Source organism: Canis lupus, chromosome 6 (assembly GCF_011100685.1).
Source record: "Canis lupus familiaris isolate Mischka breed German Shepherd chromosome 6, alternate assembly UU_Cfam_GSD_1.0, whole genome shotgun sequence".
NCBI lineage: Eukaryota > Metazoa > Chordata > Mammalia > Carnivora > Canidae > Canis > Canis lupus.
Window position 1 is genome coordinate 48,860,476 of NC_049227.1, and position 23,886 is coordinate 48,884,361.

The 23,886-nt window shown below is 35.9% G+C and overlaps 1 protein-coding gene across 3 annotated transcripts in view; it reads left to right on the plus strand.

The window, feature by feature from the left end:
* The window catches only part of OLFM3 (olfactomedin 3), a 192,657-nt gene that overhangs the window by 161,046 nt on the left and 7,725 nt on the right, over window positions 1-23,886 (plus strand). For all 3 annotated transcript variants that reach the window (XM_038541187.1, XM_038541188.1, XM_038541186.1), the window contains 2 exons: window positions 3,369-3,588; window positions 23,617-23,723. In XM_038541187.1, coding sequence (XP_038397115.1) covers window positions 3,369-3,588; window positions 23,617-23,723 — 327 coding nt within the window. The remainder of the gene's footprint in view (window positions 1-3,368; window positions 3,589-23,616; window positions 23,724-23,886) is intronic.

Here is a 23,886-nt window from a genome sequence, read left to right on the forward strand (position 1 = left end):
GGGGGTGGCAAACAGTGAAAAGTAGAAGGCTGAGGCGGAAATGAGTTAACGTTAACCAATACTTATTGAGCATGTACCGTGTGCAAGGCAGTGTTGGCCCACTGCTGGATATATAATGATCTCTCTTCAATGAAAGACAACTAAAACAGGCATAGAAAATTGATGGTAAAGAGAAGCAGAAACATTATTTAACAGCACAAAGGAAGAGTAATCTTATTTAGTTTTATTCAGAGAAGATCAGGGCAGGATTTTCAAGATTTGGCAATTTTCCAGAAAGCAGTTTTGGACTAGTCTCCCAACACACACACACAGACACACAGAATCACAGAAGAGTTTCAGAAAACCAGAGGATTCTCCAAGTGTTCAGGGTTAGGGTGTAGGCTGTAGAGGAGTAATGTGAGCCGGATGCTGAGGACATCAACGAAGGAGGAATTGGTAAGCTGGCACTTACAGCACAGGGCCGGGGGTGGAGGGCGGGGGGTGCATGCCCAGAAAGGAAGGACAGAAGGAGAGGTGCTCAGGGTGTCTGGCGCAGAGTGAAAATTACTCAGGCTCAGATGGACAATGCAGAACTCTCTGATGCCAAGGGATAGTTTGAGGGTGCCAAGCCTGGAAGAGCTGGGAAGGCATGATGAAGCCTGTGTATTTGTGGGAACCCTTGGGAGAAGATCAGAAATAAACAGAGAGATAAAAAGCTGAGAGAAACTCAAGGAAATAATTTGCCTTTTCTGTAAGTTTGCTTAGCAGCAACCAGGCTGTGAGTAAGAAAACTTAATTCTCAGGCAGCACCATATGACATAATGATTTTGATTTTACCAGTTCACATAATCCAAGTAGATACTTAAGTTATATGTTAAAATCTAAACAGCAATAATAATTTTCTGAAGAATTACACATATTCAACACATAGTTCTGGCAACTTTAAATATACATTAGCTAATTTAGTCTTCTCAACAATACTATAAAGTAGGCACTATACTTATTTCCATTGTTCAGATAAGAAACTGATGCAATTTGTTCAGCACTTATATCTAATATGCATCAGGACCACAATATCCAACTCGAGAGGTAAGCCTGCTAATACCAGTTCTACACTGCATCTCCAAATAGATTATAGCTCTCTGAAACGTAAGCATAATAATTACATGCTCAATATGTTTGTTGAATTTATGTATTCACTGAGCCTGAGCACGAGTCAGATTTGGCATGAAGTGCTGAGGTACCATATTTGATGCAAAGAACTGGAACATTCCAAAAGTAAATTTACATCAAAAATACTTTTTAATTGGAAGAAAACCCTACTCTGATACACCATTTTCAACTTATCAAAAATGCTAAGTAAGTTCTGTCTTCTGTACTTTTTATTTTATTTTTTTTGTACTTTTTAAGATGAAGATTGTATTCTAGTTATCAGTACACATATGTGCCATTCTACTTTAACCTTTTAAAAATTTGATGTGTATATTGGTTGAACTTCCCCTTGCTCTCTGACTGATGTCCAGAGTTTCAAAATTGATTACCAATAACCAAATTATGAATTTTTGAAGAGATCCAAAAATATAATTACCTGTCTTTGGTGCTGGTTTTTTGTTTTTTGTTTTTTGGGTTTTTTTTTTTTTTTTTAGTTCAGGGGGAAAAAAGTCACCAAAATTGTGACACTGAATTGCTTTCTTTTCAATATTCCCATAGTGTAACATAAAACTCTTCATTGTAACTATTGCTATAATATGCAGCAAATGCTACCGACAGAACTCTTCTTATTAAAATCATAATGAAGCAATTGTGTCTTCCTTTTGGGATGCCACAAGATGTTCAAACTAATAAGTTTATTTCCAAATGAGCCACCAAAATGGGTAAAGCTATGCAATTTCACCTTTTCACTGTGATATTTATGAATCGTTCTCATTATGAAGACTCTGTCCCCTCCCACACAACATGGACATATAGACAAAATCAAAAAATTCAGAGCTTACAGAGCAAGTGGAAATTTCCCCACAAGAAACATAAGCCCATATACCAGGGCAGCATTGGGAACTCCTGCTATTTTAATGCATTTATAGTAATAACATCTTCCAAATGTAATTTTAAAATGCAATTTTCAGCTCCTTAAATTAGTTAGTGTACAGCATGGTTTCTGACAGCACCTATGGATTATTCTCAAATGATCATAACAGTGACAGCTCTTTCCACAAATGAGATCATCTGTAAAAAACTCACAACTGACTCACATTCATGAAATATTTTCACTGACCACTACGACCACATTAAAGGCAAAGAAGAAAAGGTGACACAACCTCAAAATTGAAAGTGAAACTGCAGGTGAGGTTCAGTCTCATGATGCTAGAGATAAGAGACACTGTGTTGGCAAAATATGCTTCTTGTTCTCCAGATAAAAAACAACTCTGCAGTTTCAAACAAATCGGTACAACTAGTTCTTTTGTTGCATAAACTGTGAGTACCTTGGTCCCTGAAAGAGTTAAAAGAGTTAATTCACTACATGGGTAAGCAACTCTGCCTTACTTAAAGAGCTCTAAATTATCTATGCTAAGGCAAATGGAATCAGAATGTGGGTAATAATTCAAAATGGTAAACAGCAACAGGCATTTCTCTGAGCTTTGAGGAGCTTTGCATGATTTATTATGCTTGCTGAACTTACCTTCCTAATGATGTTGTGTTAAGATGGATGTTAGAAAGAATGAGGAATGCCTGAGCATAATGGAAGGGACAGAGTGGTAGGAAACCACAGTTGGAACAATTGAAGTGTTACAGAAAAGCTGTTCCAGGATTCAAAATTTCTTTTAAGTGTACCCCCATAACATAGATAGTCAGGGGGTAATTAGAGTTAACAGACATGAGATATTTGACCTATTTCTAGTAATTCACAATAAGAAGATGGCTCCTGATGATATTGCCTAAATAATGCATTGTTCACTTTTTAAAATGCTACCAGAAAGTGAAATGATACTTTAACCTTTAATTGCTAGCATAAGAAGTTTTTATAATTACGATAAGGATCAATTGTTTTATTGAAAAGCACCTAATCATAATTTAAAGAGAGGTTCTTATATTGAGATAAATGGATTTGCTACTAATGATCATGTAGCCACTACATGATCTCACAAAGTACCTAATTTCAACCAAAAGTCAGTAAGATTTTTGATATACAAGTATTGAATCAATATGTTGTAAACCTGAAACTAATATAATGTTATATCCTGATTATACATTAATAAAACTTTTCTTTTAATTTTCAGAAAAAAGGAATTTTGAGTCTGTTTTAATAAGTTCCTTTAGGTATCATATTAAAAAGAACATAGCTGCTTGATCTGTTTAAATGACTTTTAGGAACAATTGGCTGCTTTTCACAGGAGTTGAAAGAGAAGATGGATGAACTCCTGCCCTTGATCCCCGTGCTGGAACAGTACAAAACAGATGCCAAGTTAATCACCCAGTTCAAGGAGGAAATCCGGAATCTGTCTGCCGTCCTCACCGGGATTCAAGAGGAAATTGGTGCCTATGACTATGAGGAACTGCATCAAAGAGTGCTTAGCCTAGAAACCAGACTTCGTGATTGCATGAAAAAGCTGAGTAAGTAGAACAATTTCATTTGTTTAAGTTGTATTTTTAAGTGGTTTCAATGAAAACTGCATTCTTAACATTTTGCAGATAGTCATGAATATCTAATTATAGAGCAACCAATGCCTGCTTTCTAAGTATTCCATAACGCCTTAAGCACACTGTGTAACCAGTGTTATTTGATTAACAGTTGCCTAATTTTCAGAGCATGCTATTATCATTTGATGGCTTGAAATAATGCAGACAATTCTACTGGCTACACTGATGGCGGTAAGTTACTACAGACGGATAACATGTAATCGTCAATCATTACTTGTCTCGAAGTGGAGAGGGGAGAGGCATTTTTGGTACTGAAGAAAGTTAGAGGTTGGGAAAAAGGTAGTTACCTTGGGACCAAATATGAAACAGCAGTGATTAAATCAAACAGAAACAATTCCTCTACTATAGAGAATTGCCATCAGCTAGTTGTTCTGATCCACCCAAGAAATAAAAAGGAGGCACCTACTCAAATATATATTCACTACTTTGCAAGGGGTCAAGCATAGGATATGGGATATGGATTCCAGTTCAGGACTCCTGAAATGTGTGGTTCAACCTGGTCTGAGTTTCTGAACTCTTCCACTTCATCCACGAGATAATTATTCAGCTGAAATCATCATGACACTAGTCTGTAATTTCATGCAAAATAAATATGTGGTCATAAATTAAATAAGGGGGTGTTGTAAGTCCATTTAGGAACAGTATTTTAGTTGTTGACATGAAGTGATATACCAGAGAGGTCAAGTCAATAACCATAGAAAAGTATTCCCCCAAGGGAAAGAAAAAAATTTCTAGAATAGAAAATAAACTAAAAAGAGAAAAAAAGAATTCGGAAAAGATAATTTCTAGTAAAGACAATTTCAGAGAATAAATGTAAACACTTAGAATTTGAATGGCTGATGAAAAATTGAAAGACTATTTTACAAATGCAATCCAAAGAAAAAAAGAGAATGAATTTACAGAGAGTTGCATGTAGTACAGTTCAAAACAATGTGGGGAATCACCACCTCAGAGGGCCCACTGTGGCCAACCCAGGATTTCCAAGAGATTTCGACAAAATTACTTGGAAGGCAATTAACATAAACCCTAAAGCTAAACGCTCGTACAGAAATCCTCAGTTCCTTATTCCTCATCCGTCAAGGCCTGTACTTTTTCATCTATAACTAGTCTCCTAACAATCACTACTCCAGTAGATTCTATGACTCCTCTTCTTGCACTTTTCACTCATTGTCCACATTATTGCCTAGGGATTTTTTGGAAGCATGAATCTGAAATTAGTTTGCACTGCTGAAAATCTCCTAGGACTCCCTTATATCCTAGGATATAGTCCCCAGCTTATGAGGCCCTCCTCCATAAGTGGCCCTCCCTACTTCTCCCATCTCAGGTCCTGCCACTCCTTCCCTCACATGCTATGTCCCTGTCTTGTGTGCTCTATGCTTTCTTATCACAGGGTAGTGTTGAGATACTTGTCCCTTTTCCTGTCAACACTCTTTCCTGTTTATCCTTTCTGTGTCAACACATATTCACTTGACATGTGAGACAAATCCCCATTCATCCTTCAGGTCTCAGTTTACATGTCATGCCTTGACAAAATCCTCCATTGCTCTCCCTGTATATACTATGTGTCCCTGCTAGGTGCTCCCAAATCCTGATATTTCACCAATGACTGGACTTTTCATGTTTCATTATCATTGCATGTGTAACTGGATAGCTATCTTCTAGATTTTTGTTCCATGAGAACAAGAACAATGTCTATGATATTCCCTTTAAAACTTGTATCCCCCCCAATGCCTAGAAAAGTGCCTGACAAAGGAAAGTTAATATTTGCTGAATACATTAATTCTATAATGACTCATATAGTAATAATTTCCAACTTTCAACCAAGTAAATATTAGCTATTTCAAGACATTGAATAAATTGAAAAAAAAAAAAAAAAAGCTCTCTTCACCACATATTTGAGTCAGGGGGCATAGGACTGACTGAGACTAAGGAAAGAAGGAGTTATTTATCTGATATACCACCTTATACACTGTTTTGTTAATAATTAATGTTATAGAGTTTATTGCTAATAGAGAAAAGGTAAATATTACTGACATAAGTGAATTCTGTTATATTTTATGTTTAAATCAAGAAATACCTTTAGTTTGATGCACATATTAATTACATAGCTTGCCAGATGATGTCTCCACCAAACCAGATGAGAAGAACATCTCAGTCCAAGAATTGAGTGCCCTCAATATCTAAGTTCCTTTGGGGGTTGCAAAGAAATATCCAAATGCATTTTTATTATCTCATAAAATATTTGATTACAGATTTTCTGTCAATGACAGCACATAGGATTGGTCTGTGTAGGACTTTGACTTACTTTGAAGAGGCCTGTTTGTTACAGATGAATCACTCCAGATTCTGAGAATAGATTCATTTGGTTATTTCTAGCATCTTATGATAAACCCAAGCCATAGGCCTTGTACACCGAGACCAGATATCTGCTAAGTACACACACTCTACTAAAGGAAGGAAAGGCAATAGAATAGTTCTAGCTAGTAAACACTTTGAAACTTAAAGTATGCCAGTCAGGTTTTTGAGAGATTGGCATGGAAAATTCTTGGAATTTACTTAATTTTAGAAATGAATTTCACTTCTAACATATATTCTGAGTTGACTCAGCTAGAAATAATGTTGCAGTTAGGAAATGAAATCTACACTCCTGGGCAGCCTAGGTGGCTCAGTGGTTTACCACCGCTTTCAGCCCAGGGTGTGATCGAGTCCCATGTCGGGCTCCCTGCACGGAGCCTGCTTCTCCCTCTGCCTGTCTGTCTGTCTGTCTCTCTCTCTCTCTCTCTCATAAATGCATAAATAAAATCTTAAAAAAAAAAAAGAGAAATCTACATTCCTTTCAGGTCTTTCATAATCCCGTGTAGTTTTTTTTCAGTCCACATATAAATCTCCCACACACAGCCTCCTCCAATATTGAAAATGATATTTGGGACAAAGGGGATTAATTTAAGTGGACATAAATTCATACTATTTCTTCCTACTGAACCATGGATATTTCCATGGTATCCTTAGGCCTTAGGACTGTGATCCACTATATATATATATATATATTTTTTTTTTTAACATCAAAGGCTCTTTTTATTAATTTGCCCTCATAGGCAACAAAGTTAGAAAGAATGTGACTGTCAAATTAAGTACATTAATTAGTTAATATTTAATTTTATTTTAACTAATCAAAAACAAAACCTAGCTACCAATGCAAATATCAAACAGCAATAAAATAGTGTTCAACTTTCTTATTTAATGAGATGGTTGCTATTTGAGTTAATTGATATGACCTTACAAGAAACTGGAAATAATTCTCACACATTATAAACTCTTTTCTAGATTATTAACAGCTCTGAGGTCCCTATTTACTTAGAAGAGAGGCCAGTGCCACAATGACTCTAACTTATTTATGCTTCTTTTTGTCCCAAGAATTGGGTACTTTTCTCCATCACAACAGATCTACAGAACAAGCAGAACTACTTACTGAGAGTCTCCTAAGCAGAAAGTAAATTTATCAACGGAATCACAACCATTAATTACAATGTAAAGAACACGTCCAGGTAGAGACAGACAGACCTAATGACATAAGGTATGAAGTCACATGGTTCCTGAAAAAATAAATAACAGAATCTTCATATTATCCTTTTAAAAATGACTCCAGTTTGAAAAGAAGTATCTGATACATATATTTGCCAAGAAAACACAAACACATGATTGAGAGTGGTGCCTTAAATTAATAGTTTAACACTACTGGGATCCCTGGGTGGCTCAGCGGTTTAGCGCCTGCCTTGGCCCAGGGCGCGATCCTGGAGTCCTGGGATCGAGTTCCACATCAAGCTCCCGGCATGAAGCCTGCCTCTCCCTCCTCCTGTGTCTCTGCCTCTCTCTCTCTCTCTCTCTCTGTCTATCATAAATAAATAAATCTTAAAAAAAAATAGTTTAACACTACTTAGTACTTCTACTTCCTGGGACTTTCAATAAAAATTATATGAAGTTATCTCTGGGAACCCTTTTAACTTTATGCCTACTATTAACTGATAAGTAAATGCCCAATTATCAAAATATCAGAACGCATGGACTCAGAAAACAGATGTTAATCAACAGGAGAACCATTAATTGGACATGAAGGGAAAAAAAAATCTGGGGTTCAGTGTTCTAAAAGCATCTAAAATCCAGTTGCTCTGCTGTTTGGATCTATAGTGGGACATTGGATAAACATGGTATCCTCAATATAGTAACAGGAACAAGAAGGCTCATCCATCAGTGGCATCCTTGCTCTCAACACACAAAACCAATTAGCAGAGGGCAGAAATGGATTGGGGCAAGAGAATAAAATTGTAACAATGATGAATGCATCTCCACTCACCTTTTCAGTGAATTTGCTTTTAGGGAAAATGTCACACTATATATCACATAAATTTTAAGATACTAAAAAACAAACTAGGCTCATTGCCTGCAAGGTCTAAGTCACTCCCAAACAGTGAATAAGGCAGTTAAGGAAATCACAGGCCATTAACAGCACTAGAGCACAACTCCACTTATTTCTACTAGAGAATTAAAGTTTTAGAGAAAATAGAAATTAGGGGGAAAGAAAAAAAAAAAAGCTTCCATAGTGATGCACCCTAGTGGCCTGAATGAGACACAGTGATGCTCTTTCCTAACTGCTTAATTTTCTGCTATGAGAGACAGAATAAAGCCCCATGTGCTTAATTAAATACCCTGTTCCCAGACACGCAAAATATAATTATATGCATGTAAGAATTTGATGAAAAAAGCATGGTTAAAGATCTCACACACATACCCTGAGAACATCAATGGATGTTTAATGTGCGTTATAATCAGGCTTTTTAGTCCTCTGCTCCCCACTCCCTCAAGTTCGTTCTATTTTAGGGCAATGGTGTGGTGCCATCTAGTGAAGCACAGGGCACATCTTTCTACTAAGAGTTTTGAGGCTTCATGTTCAATAGAAGTAGCATAGCACTCAAAACCTTAAGTCACAATTATGAAATTCGGGTTACTGTCTTTACCGTGTTTATACCAAATTAGATTTTTAAGGGAAATTGTCTATGTGGTAATAGTGTGGTAATAGTCTTATTTGTTCATTCACTAAATATTTATTGACTCTCCAATACATGCTGGCACTCCAGTGGGCAGTTGGTGATACAAAGATGAGTAGCACACTGTCTCCCTCTACTGTTAAGAAGTCTGCATTCTAGTGGAGACAATGAGCACAAAAGAAGGTAACTACAGCCTACTGCTTGGCAAGCACTGTGCCAGCTGTTTTACGTGGGTTAGTTCTAACCACTGCAAGAACTTAGGCAATATCATTGGCAATTTATGCTCAGAACATTTAAATTATTTACCAAAGGTACGTGTTGGAGCAGCATTCTTTAAACTCAAGTTCCTTCTGAATTTAAAGGCAGATTTCTTCCCCGGATTTCTTTTTCTTGCTGTAGAAAGAAAGGAGCTAGAGAGTCATTTTCATCCTTTCCTAAAACTCATGCACATGCACTCATATCATTCCTCTCTCCAATCAATCTCTTAAAGCACCTCACTCCTGCTTCCTCACTTCCATCACCCTAACCCAGACCATCATTCATCATCTCTCATTTGGGAAACTGCAATGGCTTCCTACCCACTCCTCTTTACCCAAAGTCATTGCCTCTCCACCATTTGGGGTGTTTAGAGTAATCATTACCAAATGCAAATTAATCATACTACACCTATGTTTAAATGATTTTCTTTTAAAATTAAATCAAAATAGCTTTTCATGGTCCATCTTGATGACATGGACTCTGCCTAATTCTCCAGCCCTTGTCTCATAAGTTCTCATCATGTACTCCCTCTAAACTTTAGCCATTCTAATCATTCAGTTCCTCAGTCATGCATGTTTTCTTGCCTGGATATTGACCTTATTCCACCCTGTCACGGAAACTCTTCCATCTCACCTATCCAAATTCTAATGATTTTGCATTTTACATACCAGACACCAACTTTCTTATGAGGCCTTCTCTGATTGCTCCTTTATGTGGTTGGACTCCCCTGGCACAGTCTCTAAGAGTTCCCCATCCCACCCCCCATGACATATTTTTCAGAAATTTCCATTCTGGAAATTTTCCATTCCAAAAAAAATCTGCTTTCTTAAAATTTTTGTAATCTCTACTCCCTTAAAGAAAAGTCCCTCCTCTGAGAATTCAGGGGTCATCTATGTCTTATTTCAGTTGAATTCTTGTAGACTATCATAAAACACCTGAAACATAGTAGGTAAAAATTAGTGTCTACCGAGGATTTGAGAGGAAATTTTTTTTTAAGATTTATTTATTAGAGAGAGAGAAGGAGAGAGAGAAAAGGAAGAAGTGGAGGGAGTGGGAGAGAGAGTCTTAAGCAGATTCTGCACTGAGCACAGAACCTGACACAGGGCTGGATCTCATAACCCTGAGATCATGACCTGAGCCAAAACCAAGAGTCAGTTGCTTAACTGTGCCACCCAGGGGCCCTGAGAGCAAATATTTTTAAAACAAAAATCTTTATGTTGCATTCAAGAAATAAATCAGTGTATGTCAAATATAAAACATCTGGATCTTTTATAAAACACACAAATCTTTAAGGAAAAAAGATAACAAAAGCACAGCCTTCATTAACCTTTTTTCTGTTGCCATCTGTTCTTGTTTCAATGGTAATGCAACATTACATTACAAAGCATAAGATATTTGGTTCTACCGAGCACCTAAAGCATGACACTGAAAATCTCAGTGAAAGCAGGAATTAAGAGAAAAGTTAAACTGTGTGCCTGGAGTGGATTGGAGTGAAGATTTAACTTGGAAATTTAATAGGAGAAATTTACAAGAATAACCCCATGAATTAAATTGAGAAGATCTTCAAATGAGTCATTTAGTAAGGACAATCCTACTCTCCCTAAAATTCTAGACTGTAATATAGAATGCAGCTGCTCAGTATCCAAGCACTTGGTGATGATGACTCATTCTCCCAGAATCCTGGAACCCTCATTATTTTTCCACATTTTGGGGTAATTAGCATACTTTACCATAAATTGATTTATTATTTATCTTTCTTTTTATGTCCTACATTTTCCTAGATTACAACTAAATAACAAGATTTTTAAGGATATAAAAATTGTGCTTTTAGAAGAAAGCATGAATTGTCAAATTATTTGGGATTTTATCATACAATTCTGCTCCACTTAATTTGGATATTAAATAGGCTTCCCCTTAAACATATGTTCAAAATAGAAGCTCTATCTCAGAAAAAAAATGAGATAATTTTTAAAATAATTTCATAAATCAAATCAAGAGAAATAAAATGCTCACTTTCCTCCACTGCCTATTCACTGTACTTTTGAATATACAGAACCATGCACATGCAATATATAATAAAATGCTAATTATAATAGCTTAATAAATTTAGAATTGTTAATTTTAGAAAAATACAGATATTTAAAAACATATTATTCTTGACCTTATTTACCAGACACCCATCGAGAAAACTCATTCTAGTGCCCCCAATAATACATCAATTATGTCCATCATTATCCCCACCTTTCTCTCAGTAGTATAAGTGGTAAGATTAAATATACAAATAAAATCTTAAGTAATATGCATAGATTTTACTATATTTTACTAGAATTCACTGTGTATGGTAGACATAAACTTATTTTCAGTAGCTTTAATAGACGTAAAAGATCAAATCATATCTACTTGCTACATGAGTTCTCCAATGGCCTTAAGTAAAAAGAAACAACATTCCGTCATAAACGGATTCACTACTCCATTTAATTTACTTATATGGGCATGGCCTTAGGATTTAAATCCAGAAGCTGTTAGTCCAGGATATTACAAGATACAATTATATATTGAAGAAATAAACAAAAGACAGATGGTTTTTATGCTTCATTGATCCAAACACAGATCCACTGAATCCCAAATGATATATTTTCCTGAGCTACTGATTGATAAATATGGATTGCAACTGGTCGTAAAGAGTTTAATGTCTAAAAGTCATTAGAAAATAAAACGGTCACTTTCATAAACTATCTGTTCAGTATATTTTCTGAATATATACAACCGTATATATGTAATATATTATAAAATGCTAATATTTTCATGTGCCTCTCTGTAGACAGAGGAGCATAGCAGGAGAAAATCAATGAAGCAAGACTCTTAACTTCCTTCTTTGCCATCCACTTTTGCAAGAACATTTGTCTTCCAGGCATTTGAGGAAATTATCCTTTCTGTCTGGTTTTGTCCTCATAGAAAGTGAGAGTGAAGTAAGAAAGATAATGATTTATTTGAACAAAAACTAGTTTTCAGGAGCCAAGAAATAGAAATGACTCCTATTGTTTATTTTATTTTACTTTATTTTTACAATTTCTCCACTCCATCAGAATCTGAAAATACCTGTGTTTACTTGACATTAAGGTCCATAAAAGTATAACTAAAAAAGCATCCAGCTGCTTGTAAATTCTTGCACCTTTAATTTTACCAATTTCATTATCAAGATGAATTTTAGCTTGGAATCAAATAACTATTTGGAAGATAAGCTTCAGCTGCAAAGAAATCAACATTGAGAGTCCTGTTTTTTGGCTTCCCAAGAGTAAGAGTAGATGATAATGATGGTGACCATGATCACCCTGATGATGTGTATGTATTTTACAACAACCCACAAATACCACCTTCTTCCCAGCAACATATAAAAGTTTGTTGATCCTCTATCCACTCAGTGTTTCCTTAGTCAGAATAAGGAAATAGCAAGCTTCAGAATTTTCATTTGAGAGGAGGAAACTCCATCCCAGAGACAAAGTGCATTATTCAATTTTAATGCTACAGCTTAGATTGGAAACCGGATCTCTTAACACTCACCTCAGCATTCTAACCTGGATGGAATATACTACAAAAACATTTCCATGGAAAATTTCTGGGAATTTGTAGAAGTCAAAAACAAAGATACTTCTCCCATCCCCCTCCAAAAAAAGTATAAAAAAGATAGAGGCATGGTTATCGTGGTTCCTAAATAGATTATACTACCATCTACACATGGGGTTCGTTTATTTAATAATTCTCTTTTCCATCTCCCCTCTCTAATAGATTATTCACAGAGGCAAACAAACTTTTCTTAAACATAACATCAGCACAATAATAAAATGTTCCCATAATCCTTTATTTCTCTACCCTCCTCTTTCCGCTTTTTCTCCTTTGAAAGAATCTTCTATAGCTGCTGCTTTAATTTACAGTCTTCAAAACCAACTGTGATCCAGTTTCTCTTCTTAACATACCATCTCCATTTGATTCTTGTGGTCACCAGTGGCTCCTTGCTGCTAACTTCCATGATCACTTCTGTGAGGTTATTAGATATCTCAGTGGTATTCCCCACAAGTCAGTACTTCATCCTTTCTAAAACACTGTTTTTTGTTTTTTTTTTTCTTAACACTACACTATTTTTAGGTCCCATTTGTAGCTTCTTTTGGGCTCTTTTGCTGGGTCACAATGCCCCAGAGCTCCGTTCTAAATGCTTTCTTTTTTTCTGTACATGTCCTTCCTCTAAGGCAATATTTAGCCTCTGGCTTTCACCAGACTGTTAAAGCTGTATCTCAAAAGGGTGTCTAGGCTCCCTAGATTTTTTAACTATCCTCTTTACACCTCCACTGGCATGCATACCAGTCATGAACAACTTAAAATAATCTCTACTGAATTCTTGATCTTTTCTCCCATACTCATCCCTTCTTCAGTTACTTCCTGTGAGTAAATGGCAACTACAATCTTCCCAGCTTGGACAAGCCAAAATTGGGATGTTATCTTGGACTATCTTTTAATTTAAGGTTTTCTTCAATTCCTCTTTTTACTTTCCATTATAACATCTATTCTGAAGCCAGTCCCATCAACTGTATCCCAAGATTGTGACCCAAACCATCTATTATTCTCCATCCCCATCACCACTTCCATCATCTCACCTGGCCCAATGCAATAATCTTTTAACTGGCCTCCCTGTCTATACAATATTCCCTCTGTAATTCCTTTCCATATGCCACCTAGAGTCATATTTTTAGAAGCTGGCTCATAGTCTGCCACTATCCCATCTTCTTAAAATTCCCCGATAGTTTTATATCATACCTGGAATAAAATCCAAAAACTCTGATTTTACATAGCTTCAGTTTTGGACCACTTAGCTAACCTCATCTCCTTTTCCAAGTGTGCTCTGGACATACTGCCCTTTTTTTTTTTTGTTAATTTCTGTATCTTTTAACTCATCAAGCATATCCAGATATAGGGCCATAGTGAGGACAACAAGAATAGCTAATATTTATTAAGTTATATAATTTTTTTAATCTTCCCAAAAACCCTGTGAAATAGATATCATTACTGTTGATATCCAGGAGACACTGGGAAGTTAAAAACTATTCAAGATCCCCAGAGAGTAAGTGATAGAATCAGGATACAAATCCAGACAGTCAGATGCCTTAACTCCTACTCCCCAGCTTTAATACTGCCCTCTCTTAGCTGATCCACTGCCTCAGTATCCTTCCCTTCGACTTATGGTTCCATGGATGACTTCTTTTTTTTTTCTTTTCTGTTTTTAAAATTTTATTTAAACTCAGTTTGCCAACATATGGTATAACACCCAGCGCTCATCACATCATGTGTCCCCGTTAACATCTGTCACCCAGTCACCCCATTCCCCCACCCATCTCCCCTTCTACAACCCTTTGTTTTTTTCCCAGGGTTAGCAGTTTTTCATGGTTTGTCTCCCTCTCTAATTTTTCCCACTCAGTTTCCCTCTTTTCCCTTATAGTCCCTTTCACTATTTCTTATATTCTACATGTGCGTGAAACCACATGATTGTCTTTCTCCGATCGACTTATTGCAATTAGCTTAATATTAGCTTAATACCTTCCGGTTCCATACACATCAATGTAAATGGTAGGTATTCATCCTTTCTGATGGCTGAGTAATATTCCATTGTGTACATAGACCACATTATCTTTATCCTTTCATCTGTCGAAAGACATCGTGACTTCTTCCACAGTTTGGCTACTGTGGACATTGCTACTATAAACATTGGGGAGCAGGTGTCCCGGCGTTTCACTGCATCTGTATCTTTGGGGTAAATACTCAGTAGTGCAACTGCTGGGTCATAGGGTAGCTCTATTTTTAACTTCTTGAGGAACCTCCACACAGTTTTCCAGAGTAGCTGTACCAGATCACATTCCCACCAACAGTGCAAGAGGGTTCCCCTTTCTCCACATCCTCTCCAACATTTGTTTTTTCCTGTCTTGTTAATTTTAGCCTGGTGTGAGGTGGTATCTCATTGTGAGATACACTGGTGTGAGGTGGTATCTCATTGTGGTTATGATTTGTATTTCCCTGATGGCAAGTGAGATGAAACATTTCTTCATATGCTTGTTGGCTTGTGCAGGTCTTCTTTGGAGAATGTCTGTTCATAACTTCTGCCCATTTCTTGACTGGATTGTTTGTTTTTTGGGTGTTGAGTTTGATAAGTTTTTTATATATCTTGGATACTAGCCGTTTATCTGATATATCACTTGCAAATATCTTCTCCCATTCTATAGTTTCCTTTTAGTTTGTTGACTGTTTCCTTTACTTTGCTGAAGCTTCTTATCTTGATGAAGCCATGGCTGACTTCTTGTCAATTAGATCTCAGATTAGATATCACCCTTTCTGAAAGGCCCTCCCTACTCACCCAATCTAAAGCAGCAAACCCTCTGTCACTATCTAATTATTCTACTTAAATATTTGCATTAAAATTTTCCTGATATATTTCCTTTTTGCTTACTTGTTTTAGCCCCCTTTTCTTCAAAATGGAAGCTTTCTTCAAAATGAAACCAGAAAAAATATGTCATGTTTTGGCTTACCATTGCAGTTCTAGTACATGGAACAGTGCTTGATGCTCATTAAGTCTTAGCTTGATGAATTAATGAGTAATAAAATGAATAAGTGAGTGAATTAATAAATGACTCATTTAAGATATTATTTTTAAATTGTTGATGCTTTGAGCCATTATAATTTTTCACTTCAAGTGTGCTTTGTAGATTAATGCTATAAATTTTAGTTTACTCAGAATGTCACTGTGGGGTGGAAAGTTATGGTGGATCAAAGTCAAATGCCAGGAAGACAAAGGCTGGCATTTCATACTGTGAGTCACTGAGCAGATGGGCGATAGCTAATGGGTGACACATGGAGGATATTGATGGAGAGAGGAATCATATAGAAGAACCAAAGAATGCAAAACACAAAGTTCATAAATGTTCACAGGAATCTCTCTGGCCAGAGACTACATGTAAAATATCTTTATTTGGAACCAGAGTTCACATAGTTTCATATTTATCCTTTTTTTAATTTTTTTTTAAGTGACCAAGTGCAAGTGGCATGGGGCAAGAGGCACAGAGTAAGAGAGTATCTCAAGCAGGCTCCATGCTCAGTGCAGAACCTGACACAGGGCTCAATCTCACAACCTTGAAATCATGACCTGAACCTAAGGCAAGGGTCTGACACTCAACTGACTGCACCACCCAGGTGCCCCTACATGTATATTTTTAAAATGGTCTACATCTAACATAAAAACCCATTACACACACACAGAATCACTGAAATCTCACAAAGTTTGCAAAATTATATTGATTTACTACATTATGGAAATAAGTTTTCTTCACACAGTCAGGACAACTACCATTAAAACATATATGCAAGACCAAATCAGTGGGACCTAATAAGAAATACAATTGCTAAGTATGTCCTTTCTTGACCCTCACATTCATTTTTTTCAGATTTTATTTATTTGAGAGAGAACTGGGGCAGGGGACAGGGAAGGAGGGCAGAAAGAGAGAGAGAAGCAGATTCCCTGCTGAGCAAGAAGCCCAAAGCAGGGCTTGATCCCAGGACCCTGGATCATTACCTGAGCTGAAGGCAGACACTTAGCTGACTGATCCAACCAGGCACCCCCTCATGTTCATTTTTTTCTAGAAAATTAAACATGGGAAACTACTTGAACTTGCTGGTTTCTGTGTTTGACAATTTATGTTTTGTAGAACAGTAAAGGTAAAAGTGGTTTAAAATGAGATAAATTTCAAGTTATCTAAGTAAGCTTAGTGGAAGACTTTCTGTAATTATTTTATATCAAGAGATATTCAGTGGTCTCAATGCTACATTCTTTTTCTCTCAATATAGTCTTAGTCTGAAATCACTTCTTCATTTAACTTTCCTTGTCAGATGATTAAAAAAACAAAAAGAAGAATAAAAGAAGAAACGGAAAGGATAAGCAATAGTATTTTGAGGAGCTACAACACATGGACCTATTTTGTCTTCCTCTTATATTCCCACAGTATTGGCACATAAGTTCTCAGTAAATGGTTGTTAAGTGAATAAATTAATTATTTTATACTTAAATATTAAGAATTGATTTTATCCTCTAATATATTTCAGAAAAAAACATCCATTGTCATAAGAAGAAAGCAAAGTCATTTTTAGTTTAGGTGTCAGAAGCTTTTAAGTCCTGGTGTAAATTCTGTCTTAATTCCTGGCCTAAGTGATCTAAGCTCAGCAGTATCCCTTTGCCACATGGATACAATGCTGGGTTGTATCCAAACATCACAGAAGCCAAGACACCTCAAGCCACTGATGTGCTGTCAGTTTTGGGAAATGTTGATTATATGAGGTTCATGGCACAATTCCTAATTCCAAATATAGTTCTTGTACAGGTTTTAACTAATCCATCTCAATTCATATTAAAGTTATGTTACATAGACTGAGTTCAGACACTCATTCACACCCATAAAAGGAATCAACACATGAAATATGCATACATCTGAAGCAAATATGGACTTTGTATCTTCTTGCTTTATCTAAACTGTGCTTCTGCCTTGAGGCAATAGAGGCTACCTATATTAGAGGAGCTAACTTTGCCAATAAAGAAGGTTAAAAATTTCATTTTGAGTTTTAATTGTATGTATAGTCTGGCTAAGTGTTGAGTTAAACTTCATAACTACAAATCTCCATTCACTTTCAGTATCAAAACAATTGAGGTCACTATAATTTCTTCCTGTGTTTCCATTTGGCCATTTCCTCTGGATATAAAGTGTTATAGAAACTAACATCCCATTATGTTTATATTTCATATTGAGACATTATATTGATCTATATCCAGAACTAGTTTTAACAAACTTCTGAGATTCCAGATATCTTTTTTTCAAAAGTGCATTCATCTTTAGAAGATATTTCCACTCTTTTCTTTTGTGGCCATCACTGAAATGGATGGTCAAAATGAAATTCAGTCCCTGTGTGACTTCTGACTAGAGCAAGAAATGTAAAAGGCATTTCCATACACCTTCTCACATCCACAGGAAGAGTATCTGTTCCTCTCTTTGCAAATGCTCAGACAGAAATACAATGTTGAATGCATGCCCATTCAAAAAAGATGATAAAGTGTAGGCTGGGCAAGGACTCTACAAAGATCAGCAAATTTGCAAAATAGTCTAGGGTTACAGGACAAAATGTGACTTCTACACTGAATGAGTACAGTGGGAGGAGGCAAAGGCACAACTATTTGTGTGGGGATTCACCCTAGCAACTCGGTTACCAGTAAACTAAAACTGGATAAAGACCAAAACAGGATCCTTGAGCATAAAGCCAAGGTAAGAAAGAAAAAGGGCAAATATAAGGAAGAAACAATTAAGAAGATGCAGGAATGAAGTAATCTTATATATAACTTTTAATAAAAACTGCTATAAAATAAAAACAAAGTATTTTTCAAGAAATTTTAGACTGATTTTTCCTTCTTTACAAAGTGGGTCATATTTTTCCTAGGTCGTAGTCACTATTTTGAATTAAAATACATAGCATTTCTACTTGAATCACATGCATAATATCTTTTAATACAGCTCCTACACACGTACTAACAAATGTAATCACCTATTAACTTTTCTTAACATCTCTATAAAATAACTGATAAATGTAATTCATAGTATGGATTCTAATTTTTTTAAATGAAATAATTAAAGGGAAAGAGACTGCCATGTCAACTATAGACAGAGATGGAAGTTTAAAGAACACAATTTCAAACTAGTCCTTATAGGACTGAAGCCAAATTAATATTCAGAATACTCACAGCTTTCATTTCTGGAGACTATTTCTATATTCAATTTCCACCTACTTCCTAGACCTGCAAGGAAGCATGGCATTTAAAAACCTGGAAATTATTTGTCAATGAGCAATACATAAATGTGATTTTTGCTTTTTAAATTTAATGGCTAATATTAAGTTTTTGCAACTATTTTAGCTTTTAAAATTATAATTTAAATATTGTACACACATAACTAGAAAATTATATGCTTAGAATAAAAAGCAAGTCTCCTTTTCCAGGGGCAACCACATTTAGGTTTAATTATAGGGCTTCAGGTGGCCAAAACCATATTTCTAATACTGTTTATTTTTCCACTTTTTGGGTGGGCAGGTTATCAATTCTGAAAAATTTTTACTGACTTTTTTGCTCAGCAAAATGCAGACTGAAGTCACTTAGGCAAAGCCACTTCTTTATCTCATAATACAATTTTATGACTATTCACAGTTTAGACCTTAGTAACTTCTAACTTCATACCTCATATTTAAATCTTTATTATTTTTTCATCCACTATAGGAAAGCTCTCTTAGCACCCTATTTTTAAGTAGGATGTCAGTTACACTTCCATCTTTTTTTCATCTCTTCTCCTAATTTTTAATTCTTTCATCATGCGGTCTTTCCCTATTCTTTTATGTTATCATGGTTGGAAACATTTTGTTGTTTCTATAATCAGAGTAGATGAAATATCTCTGAAGTATTCTATAATTAGTTTACTAGCTGATTCTACAAGTTAAACACAAATGTTTTCATTATTATGACAGTGCTCATGTTGTTCTTCAGGAGTTAGATGGTGGACTCTGATATATTCCTTTTCTCTGAGTCCAACTTCACATCATCTGTGCCATTCAAAAGGGAAAGTCATTAGAGTTAAGTTCAAATGAACTTTCCTTTTATTTCTGTATGGTAATTGACTCCCCCATACCCACTTCTTCTTAGAGAATCTCATACAGTATTTCGGTAGATCAATTCCCCTTACTTCTGAGACTCCCTCTTGCACATGTCTGTCCATTCTGGACTAATTGCTCTTAAGGTCTCCTGCACAGTTGTCATTCTGGGACAAAAAAGTTACTGTTTTCCTAGTCTAATGTCTTCCCTGTCTCTGTTCACTGTTAATTTTCCTACACTATGTCCTCAGATAATTTCTTAAGAAAAAGTACATTGTAGGCAAACTTTGCAAAGTTTACATGTGAAACAATATCCCTAGTATAGTTTCCTCTAATTTTTCTCCCTAAAGATAAAGGCACTAATTATTGTCTTCCAGCATTCAGTATCGATAAGCCCAATGCCAGTCAAATTCTTCTCTCTTTGCATGTGACCAACTCACACTCTTTCTCTGAAAAGTTCCAATTTCTTCTCTTTATTATTAAACTTGTAAAATCTCACAGTAATTTTCTAAGAGTAAATCTTTTTTCATTCATTAGGCCATGCCCTTCTAACATGAACACAGGTTTCCCCATTATATAAGAGTAGAGCATTCCTATGCAAACTTTCAGAAGCTAAAATGGCACAAAGCAAAGCAGTTGCCATTACTTTATATGGGAAATTTCTTGAGAATTTCCAGACCTTAAAAAAAACCTCTTTCAGGCTTTTCTGATATCTTAGGACACATCTTGCTAACAGACACATAAAATAAATCCAGATAAAGCAAGGGTGCTCACAGTCCTAGTTCATAGCTACCACAGCTTGACACTGAGATACTGAATATGGCTCCCAGGGAAGGAGCTTGGTGATGCCACTCTCACTGCTCAGGGGAACAGAAACTTTTGAAGGGCAGAGAATACCTGTATTTAGGTTTTGTAAATGGGGAAATATCCTGTATAATTTCTTTGATAATTTACTTTTTTCTCTCCTTTCATTGTAGAAACTTGCTCTTCAGATGTAGGAGCTTCTAAGTTGATCCTAATGCATCTATATATTTTTCTATATTCATGTCTTTTTGTTTTAATTTTTGGGGTAGCTCTTTATCTTCCAAACTATTTTTGTAAATGTAATCATATATTTTTAATTTCTTTTTTTTTAAGATTTATTTATTTACTCATGAGAGACAGACACAGAGAGAGAGAGGCAGAGACATAGGCAGAGGGGGAAGCAGGCTCCTTACAGGGAGCCCGATGTGGGTCTCGATCCCAGATCCTGGAATCACGCCCTGAGCCGAAGGCAAATGCTCAACTGCTGAGCCACCCGGGTGTCCCTATAGTCTTAATTTCTAATAGCTCTTTTGTGTTTTCATTTTACATTTCATAGTCTACAATATACAAACTCTCTAGAGACACCAAGGTCCTTCTGCTCTCTGTATTCTCTGTCTTATGGGGTCTGTTTTCTCTGCACTTTTACTTGAGTCAGTCTCATTGTAAGCTTTTGGAAAACACATGCTAATCCTTGGTTATCCACTCATTTTTTAAAGATCTGAACAATAAAATCTGCTTGGAAACTGTGTATTTGGGTAGGGCTTGCCATATTTATTCCATAGTGAGTAAAGCAGGAGACTACCAATGTCAGAATGCAGGAGCCTTTGTCGGGAGCTCCGATGCCTACATTAGTTGCCCTAATACTTTTCAAGTATTTAACACAGATTTGTAAATATTTTTTTAAGCTGCCTCCTGGGGTCCTGGATCTAGGGATGAAGATAGGATTGATTGCTCTTCAGGCATGATTTTAGTGCCCTAAATTGCTCCCAATACCGTACAATAACTGTGTTTGTGAGTCTCCTCTCTTCTTCAAAGCAAGCCGCTCCCTCTTTTGCAACTGCCTCTTCTGCCTAGACACACTGATGCATCTTATCTTATCCTACATCTTTAATGGCCACTCCATCACCTTCTGCCTTCTAGAAATTGGTTAAGTTTCTTCTCTACTAAAGACTCTCATACCATTCTCTTTGCTTTGGGCTTTTCCACCCACATTTTACTCCTTTACTATCACTTTAATTAGCTCTTAGGAAAAAAAGAGATAAACACATGTATTAGCCCATCATAATAAGCCAGAGTTACTTTTCATATTTTACCTTATTTTGCTATTTGTATTTTAACAAAAGAATTTATTATTCATGCCTAAGGGGAAATGTGTTTTCTGATACTTTTCAGGGGATGGGATATCTTCCTATTTATTTTAATTCTCTTGAAATTTTCAAATTCTTATCAACTATGAACTTAGAAATATTCATGTAGGACATCATTTAAGATCATATTACTTTCATTTATTGTGCAAAGAATATACTCAATGAGATTCATTCAAAATATATTTGCTTTTGTCTAGTTCAAATCGACACTACTTACCCATTTATTGTTCATATGTTCATAGCAAATTGAGTTGATGTAATCTAAATAGTTTTAGCCCAATGTTTTGGTATTCAATATAGATAATGCCATAAAGTCTTTTTTTAATCATTTGCTTAGTTTATCAGGTATGAGGAAATTATAAAGTAATTCATTTCCATACAGCATATAAAATTGCCATCATATCTAATTTCTTTCACAAAAGGAGAAAAAAACTGTATTCCATTCAGGTTTCATGAAGTGCTGAGAGATCACTAAATCTGTACTATCACTGAACAGTGGTACAAAATGTAACATTATCATCCATCATCTTCCTGACTGAACAGCTTAATATTCTTCCAGTTGCAGATTGTTTTTATAAGGAAGAGAGAGAGAAAAAGGAGTCAAAATAAGCTCCATGGTACAGTTAGTAGTGTCCTTGATTTGCTTTGGGGATCTGTTCTTTATTTTCCAAATATACAGGAGTAGGGACTAAATAGAAATTTACAAATTCTAAGGATACACAGAGAACAGAAGAAACGTGGAACAAACAAGACAAAAAGACATTTAGGGAGAAAGAGAACATAAGGGGGAAGAGTGGGTACAAATGGATAGGAAAGGATATTCCTTTGTTTAGACTAAGGGTCAACATTTGTAGGTACTCATATTGCCTTTCACAATTTGCATCAGTCACTTTTAATTTTTGCTGTTTAAACTCTCACAAAATGCCTGGGTTTCTGTTTGGCTTAGGCTTTGGCATTTATGAAGTCCAAGTTTTTCCTAAACTCTTGCAGCTGTGGTGATAAGAAAATTACAATTTTTCAAGGAAGTCATTAATTTTTTATCAAGTACTACAGTGACCGATGCTCTGTATCTTTCACTGTGTGTGCCTATTAGGGTCTTGAGTGCTTGAGGTTTTTTTTTTAATGATTTTGTTCGTACCTTCAATGGCTGCTGTATCAGGCCCTGCTATCTGCACAAAGCATTTATCCTTCAAAACTCTACCTCTTTCAGGCAGACTGTGATTGAATTTTTATTGCTATATTCTATAAAGACATCTTTCACAGGAGCTACTTATTCTCCAATACTTAAATCAGCATATAGAGTTCTTTCTGGCTTGTAGAAGTTGTCCAAAGTCTCAAGGCATAGGAGCAGGGGAAGGGTAGAAGGGCTGGTGATCAGGTAAACAGGCCCATGGTCAATTTGTTTAATTTTTCTGACTTCTTTACTTAAAACAGCTGCAAAATTGGTAAAATGACAATGATTTTCCTCACTGTTTCTTCCAGACTGTACAAATCATTTCCCATTTTAAAACTCCCACTCTTTAGACTTAGAGCATCAAAAAAGCAGCTACTCATGGTTCAAATTATACTTAAATGCACAGCACCCAATATGAATGATCATTCACTCAGAATATGTGATATCAATCTCATGGATTTGCTTTATTTCAGGATTCCTTTCTTTGCTCTCGCGTATGGTATGCATTTGACTTTGGTATAAGTATGTGTGTTGCAATCGTTGGTCATGTTCACCCAACATGTTTATGTTTCTGTATTTTCAGCATGTGGCAAATTGATGAAAATCACAGGCCCAATTACAGTCAAGACGTCTGGAACCCGATTTGGTGCCTGGATGACAGATCCTTTAGCCTCTGAAAAAAATAACAGAGTATGTTGCTTCCACAAACACCTTTGCTTAGAATTGTTTTATTTGTGCTTTATGTCTATTGAACTATTTATTTTCTTTAGAAATATTAGTTTCAACTTAAAAAGTGTTACATTATTTGCAAATGTTCTCAGTTTGCTGCTATTAACATATCTATAGCAAACTT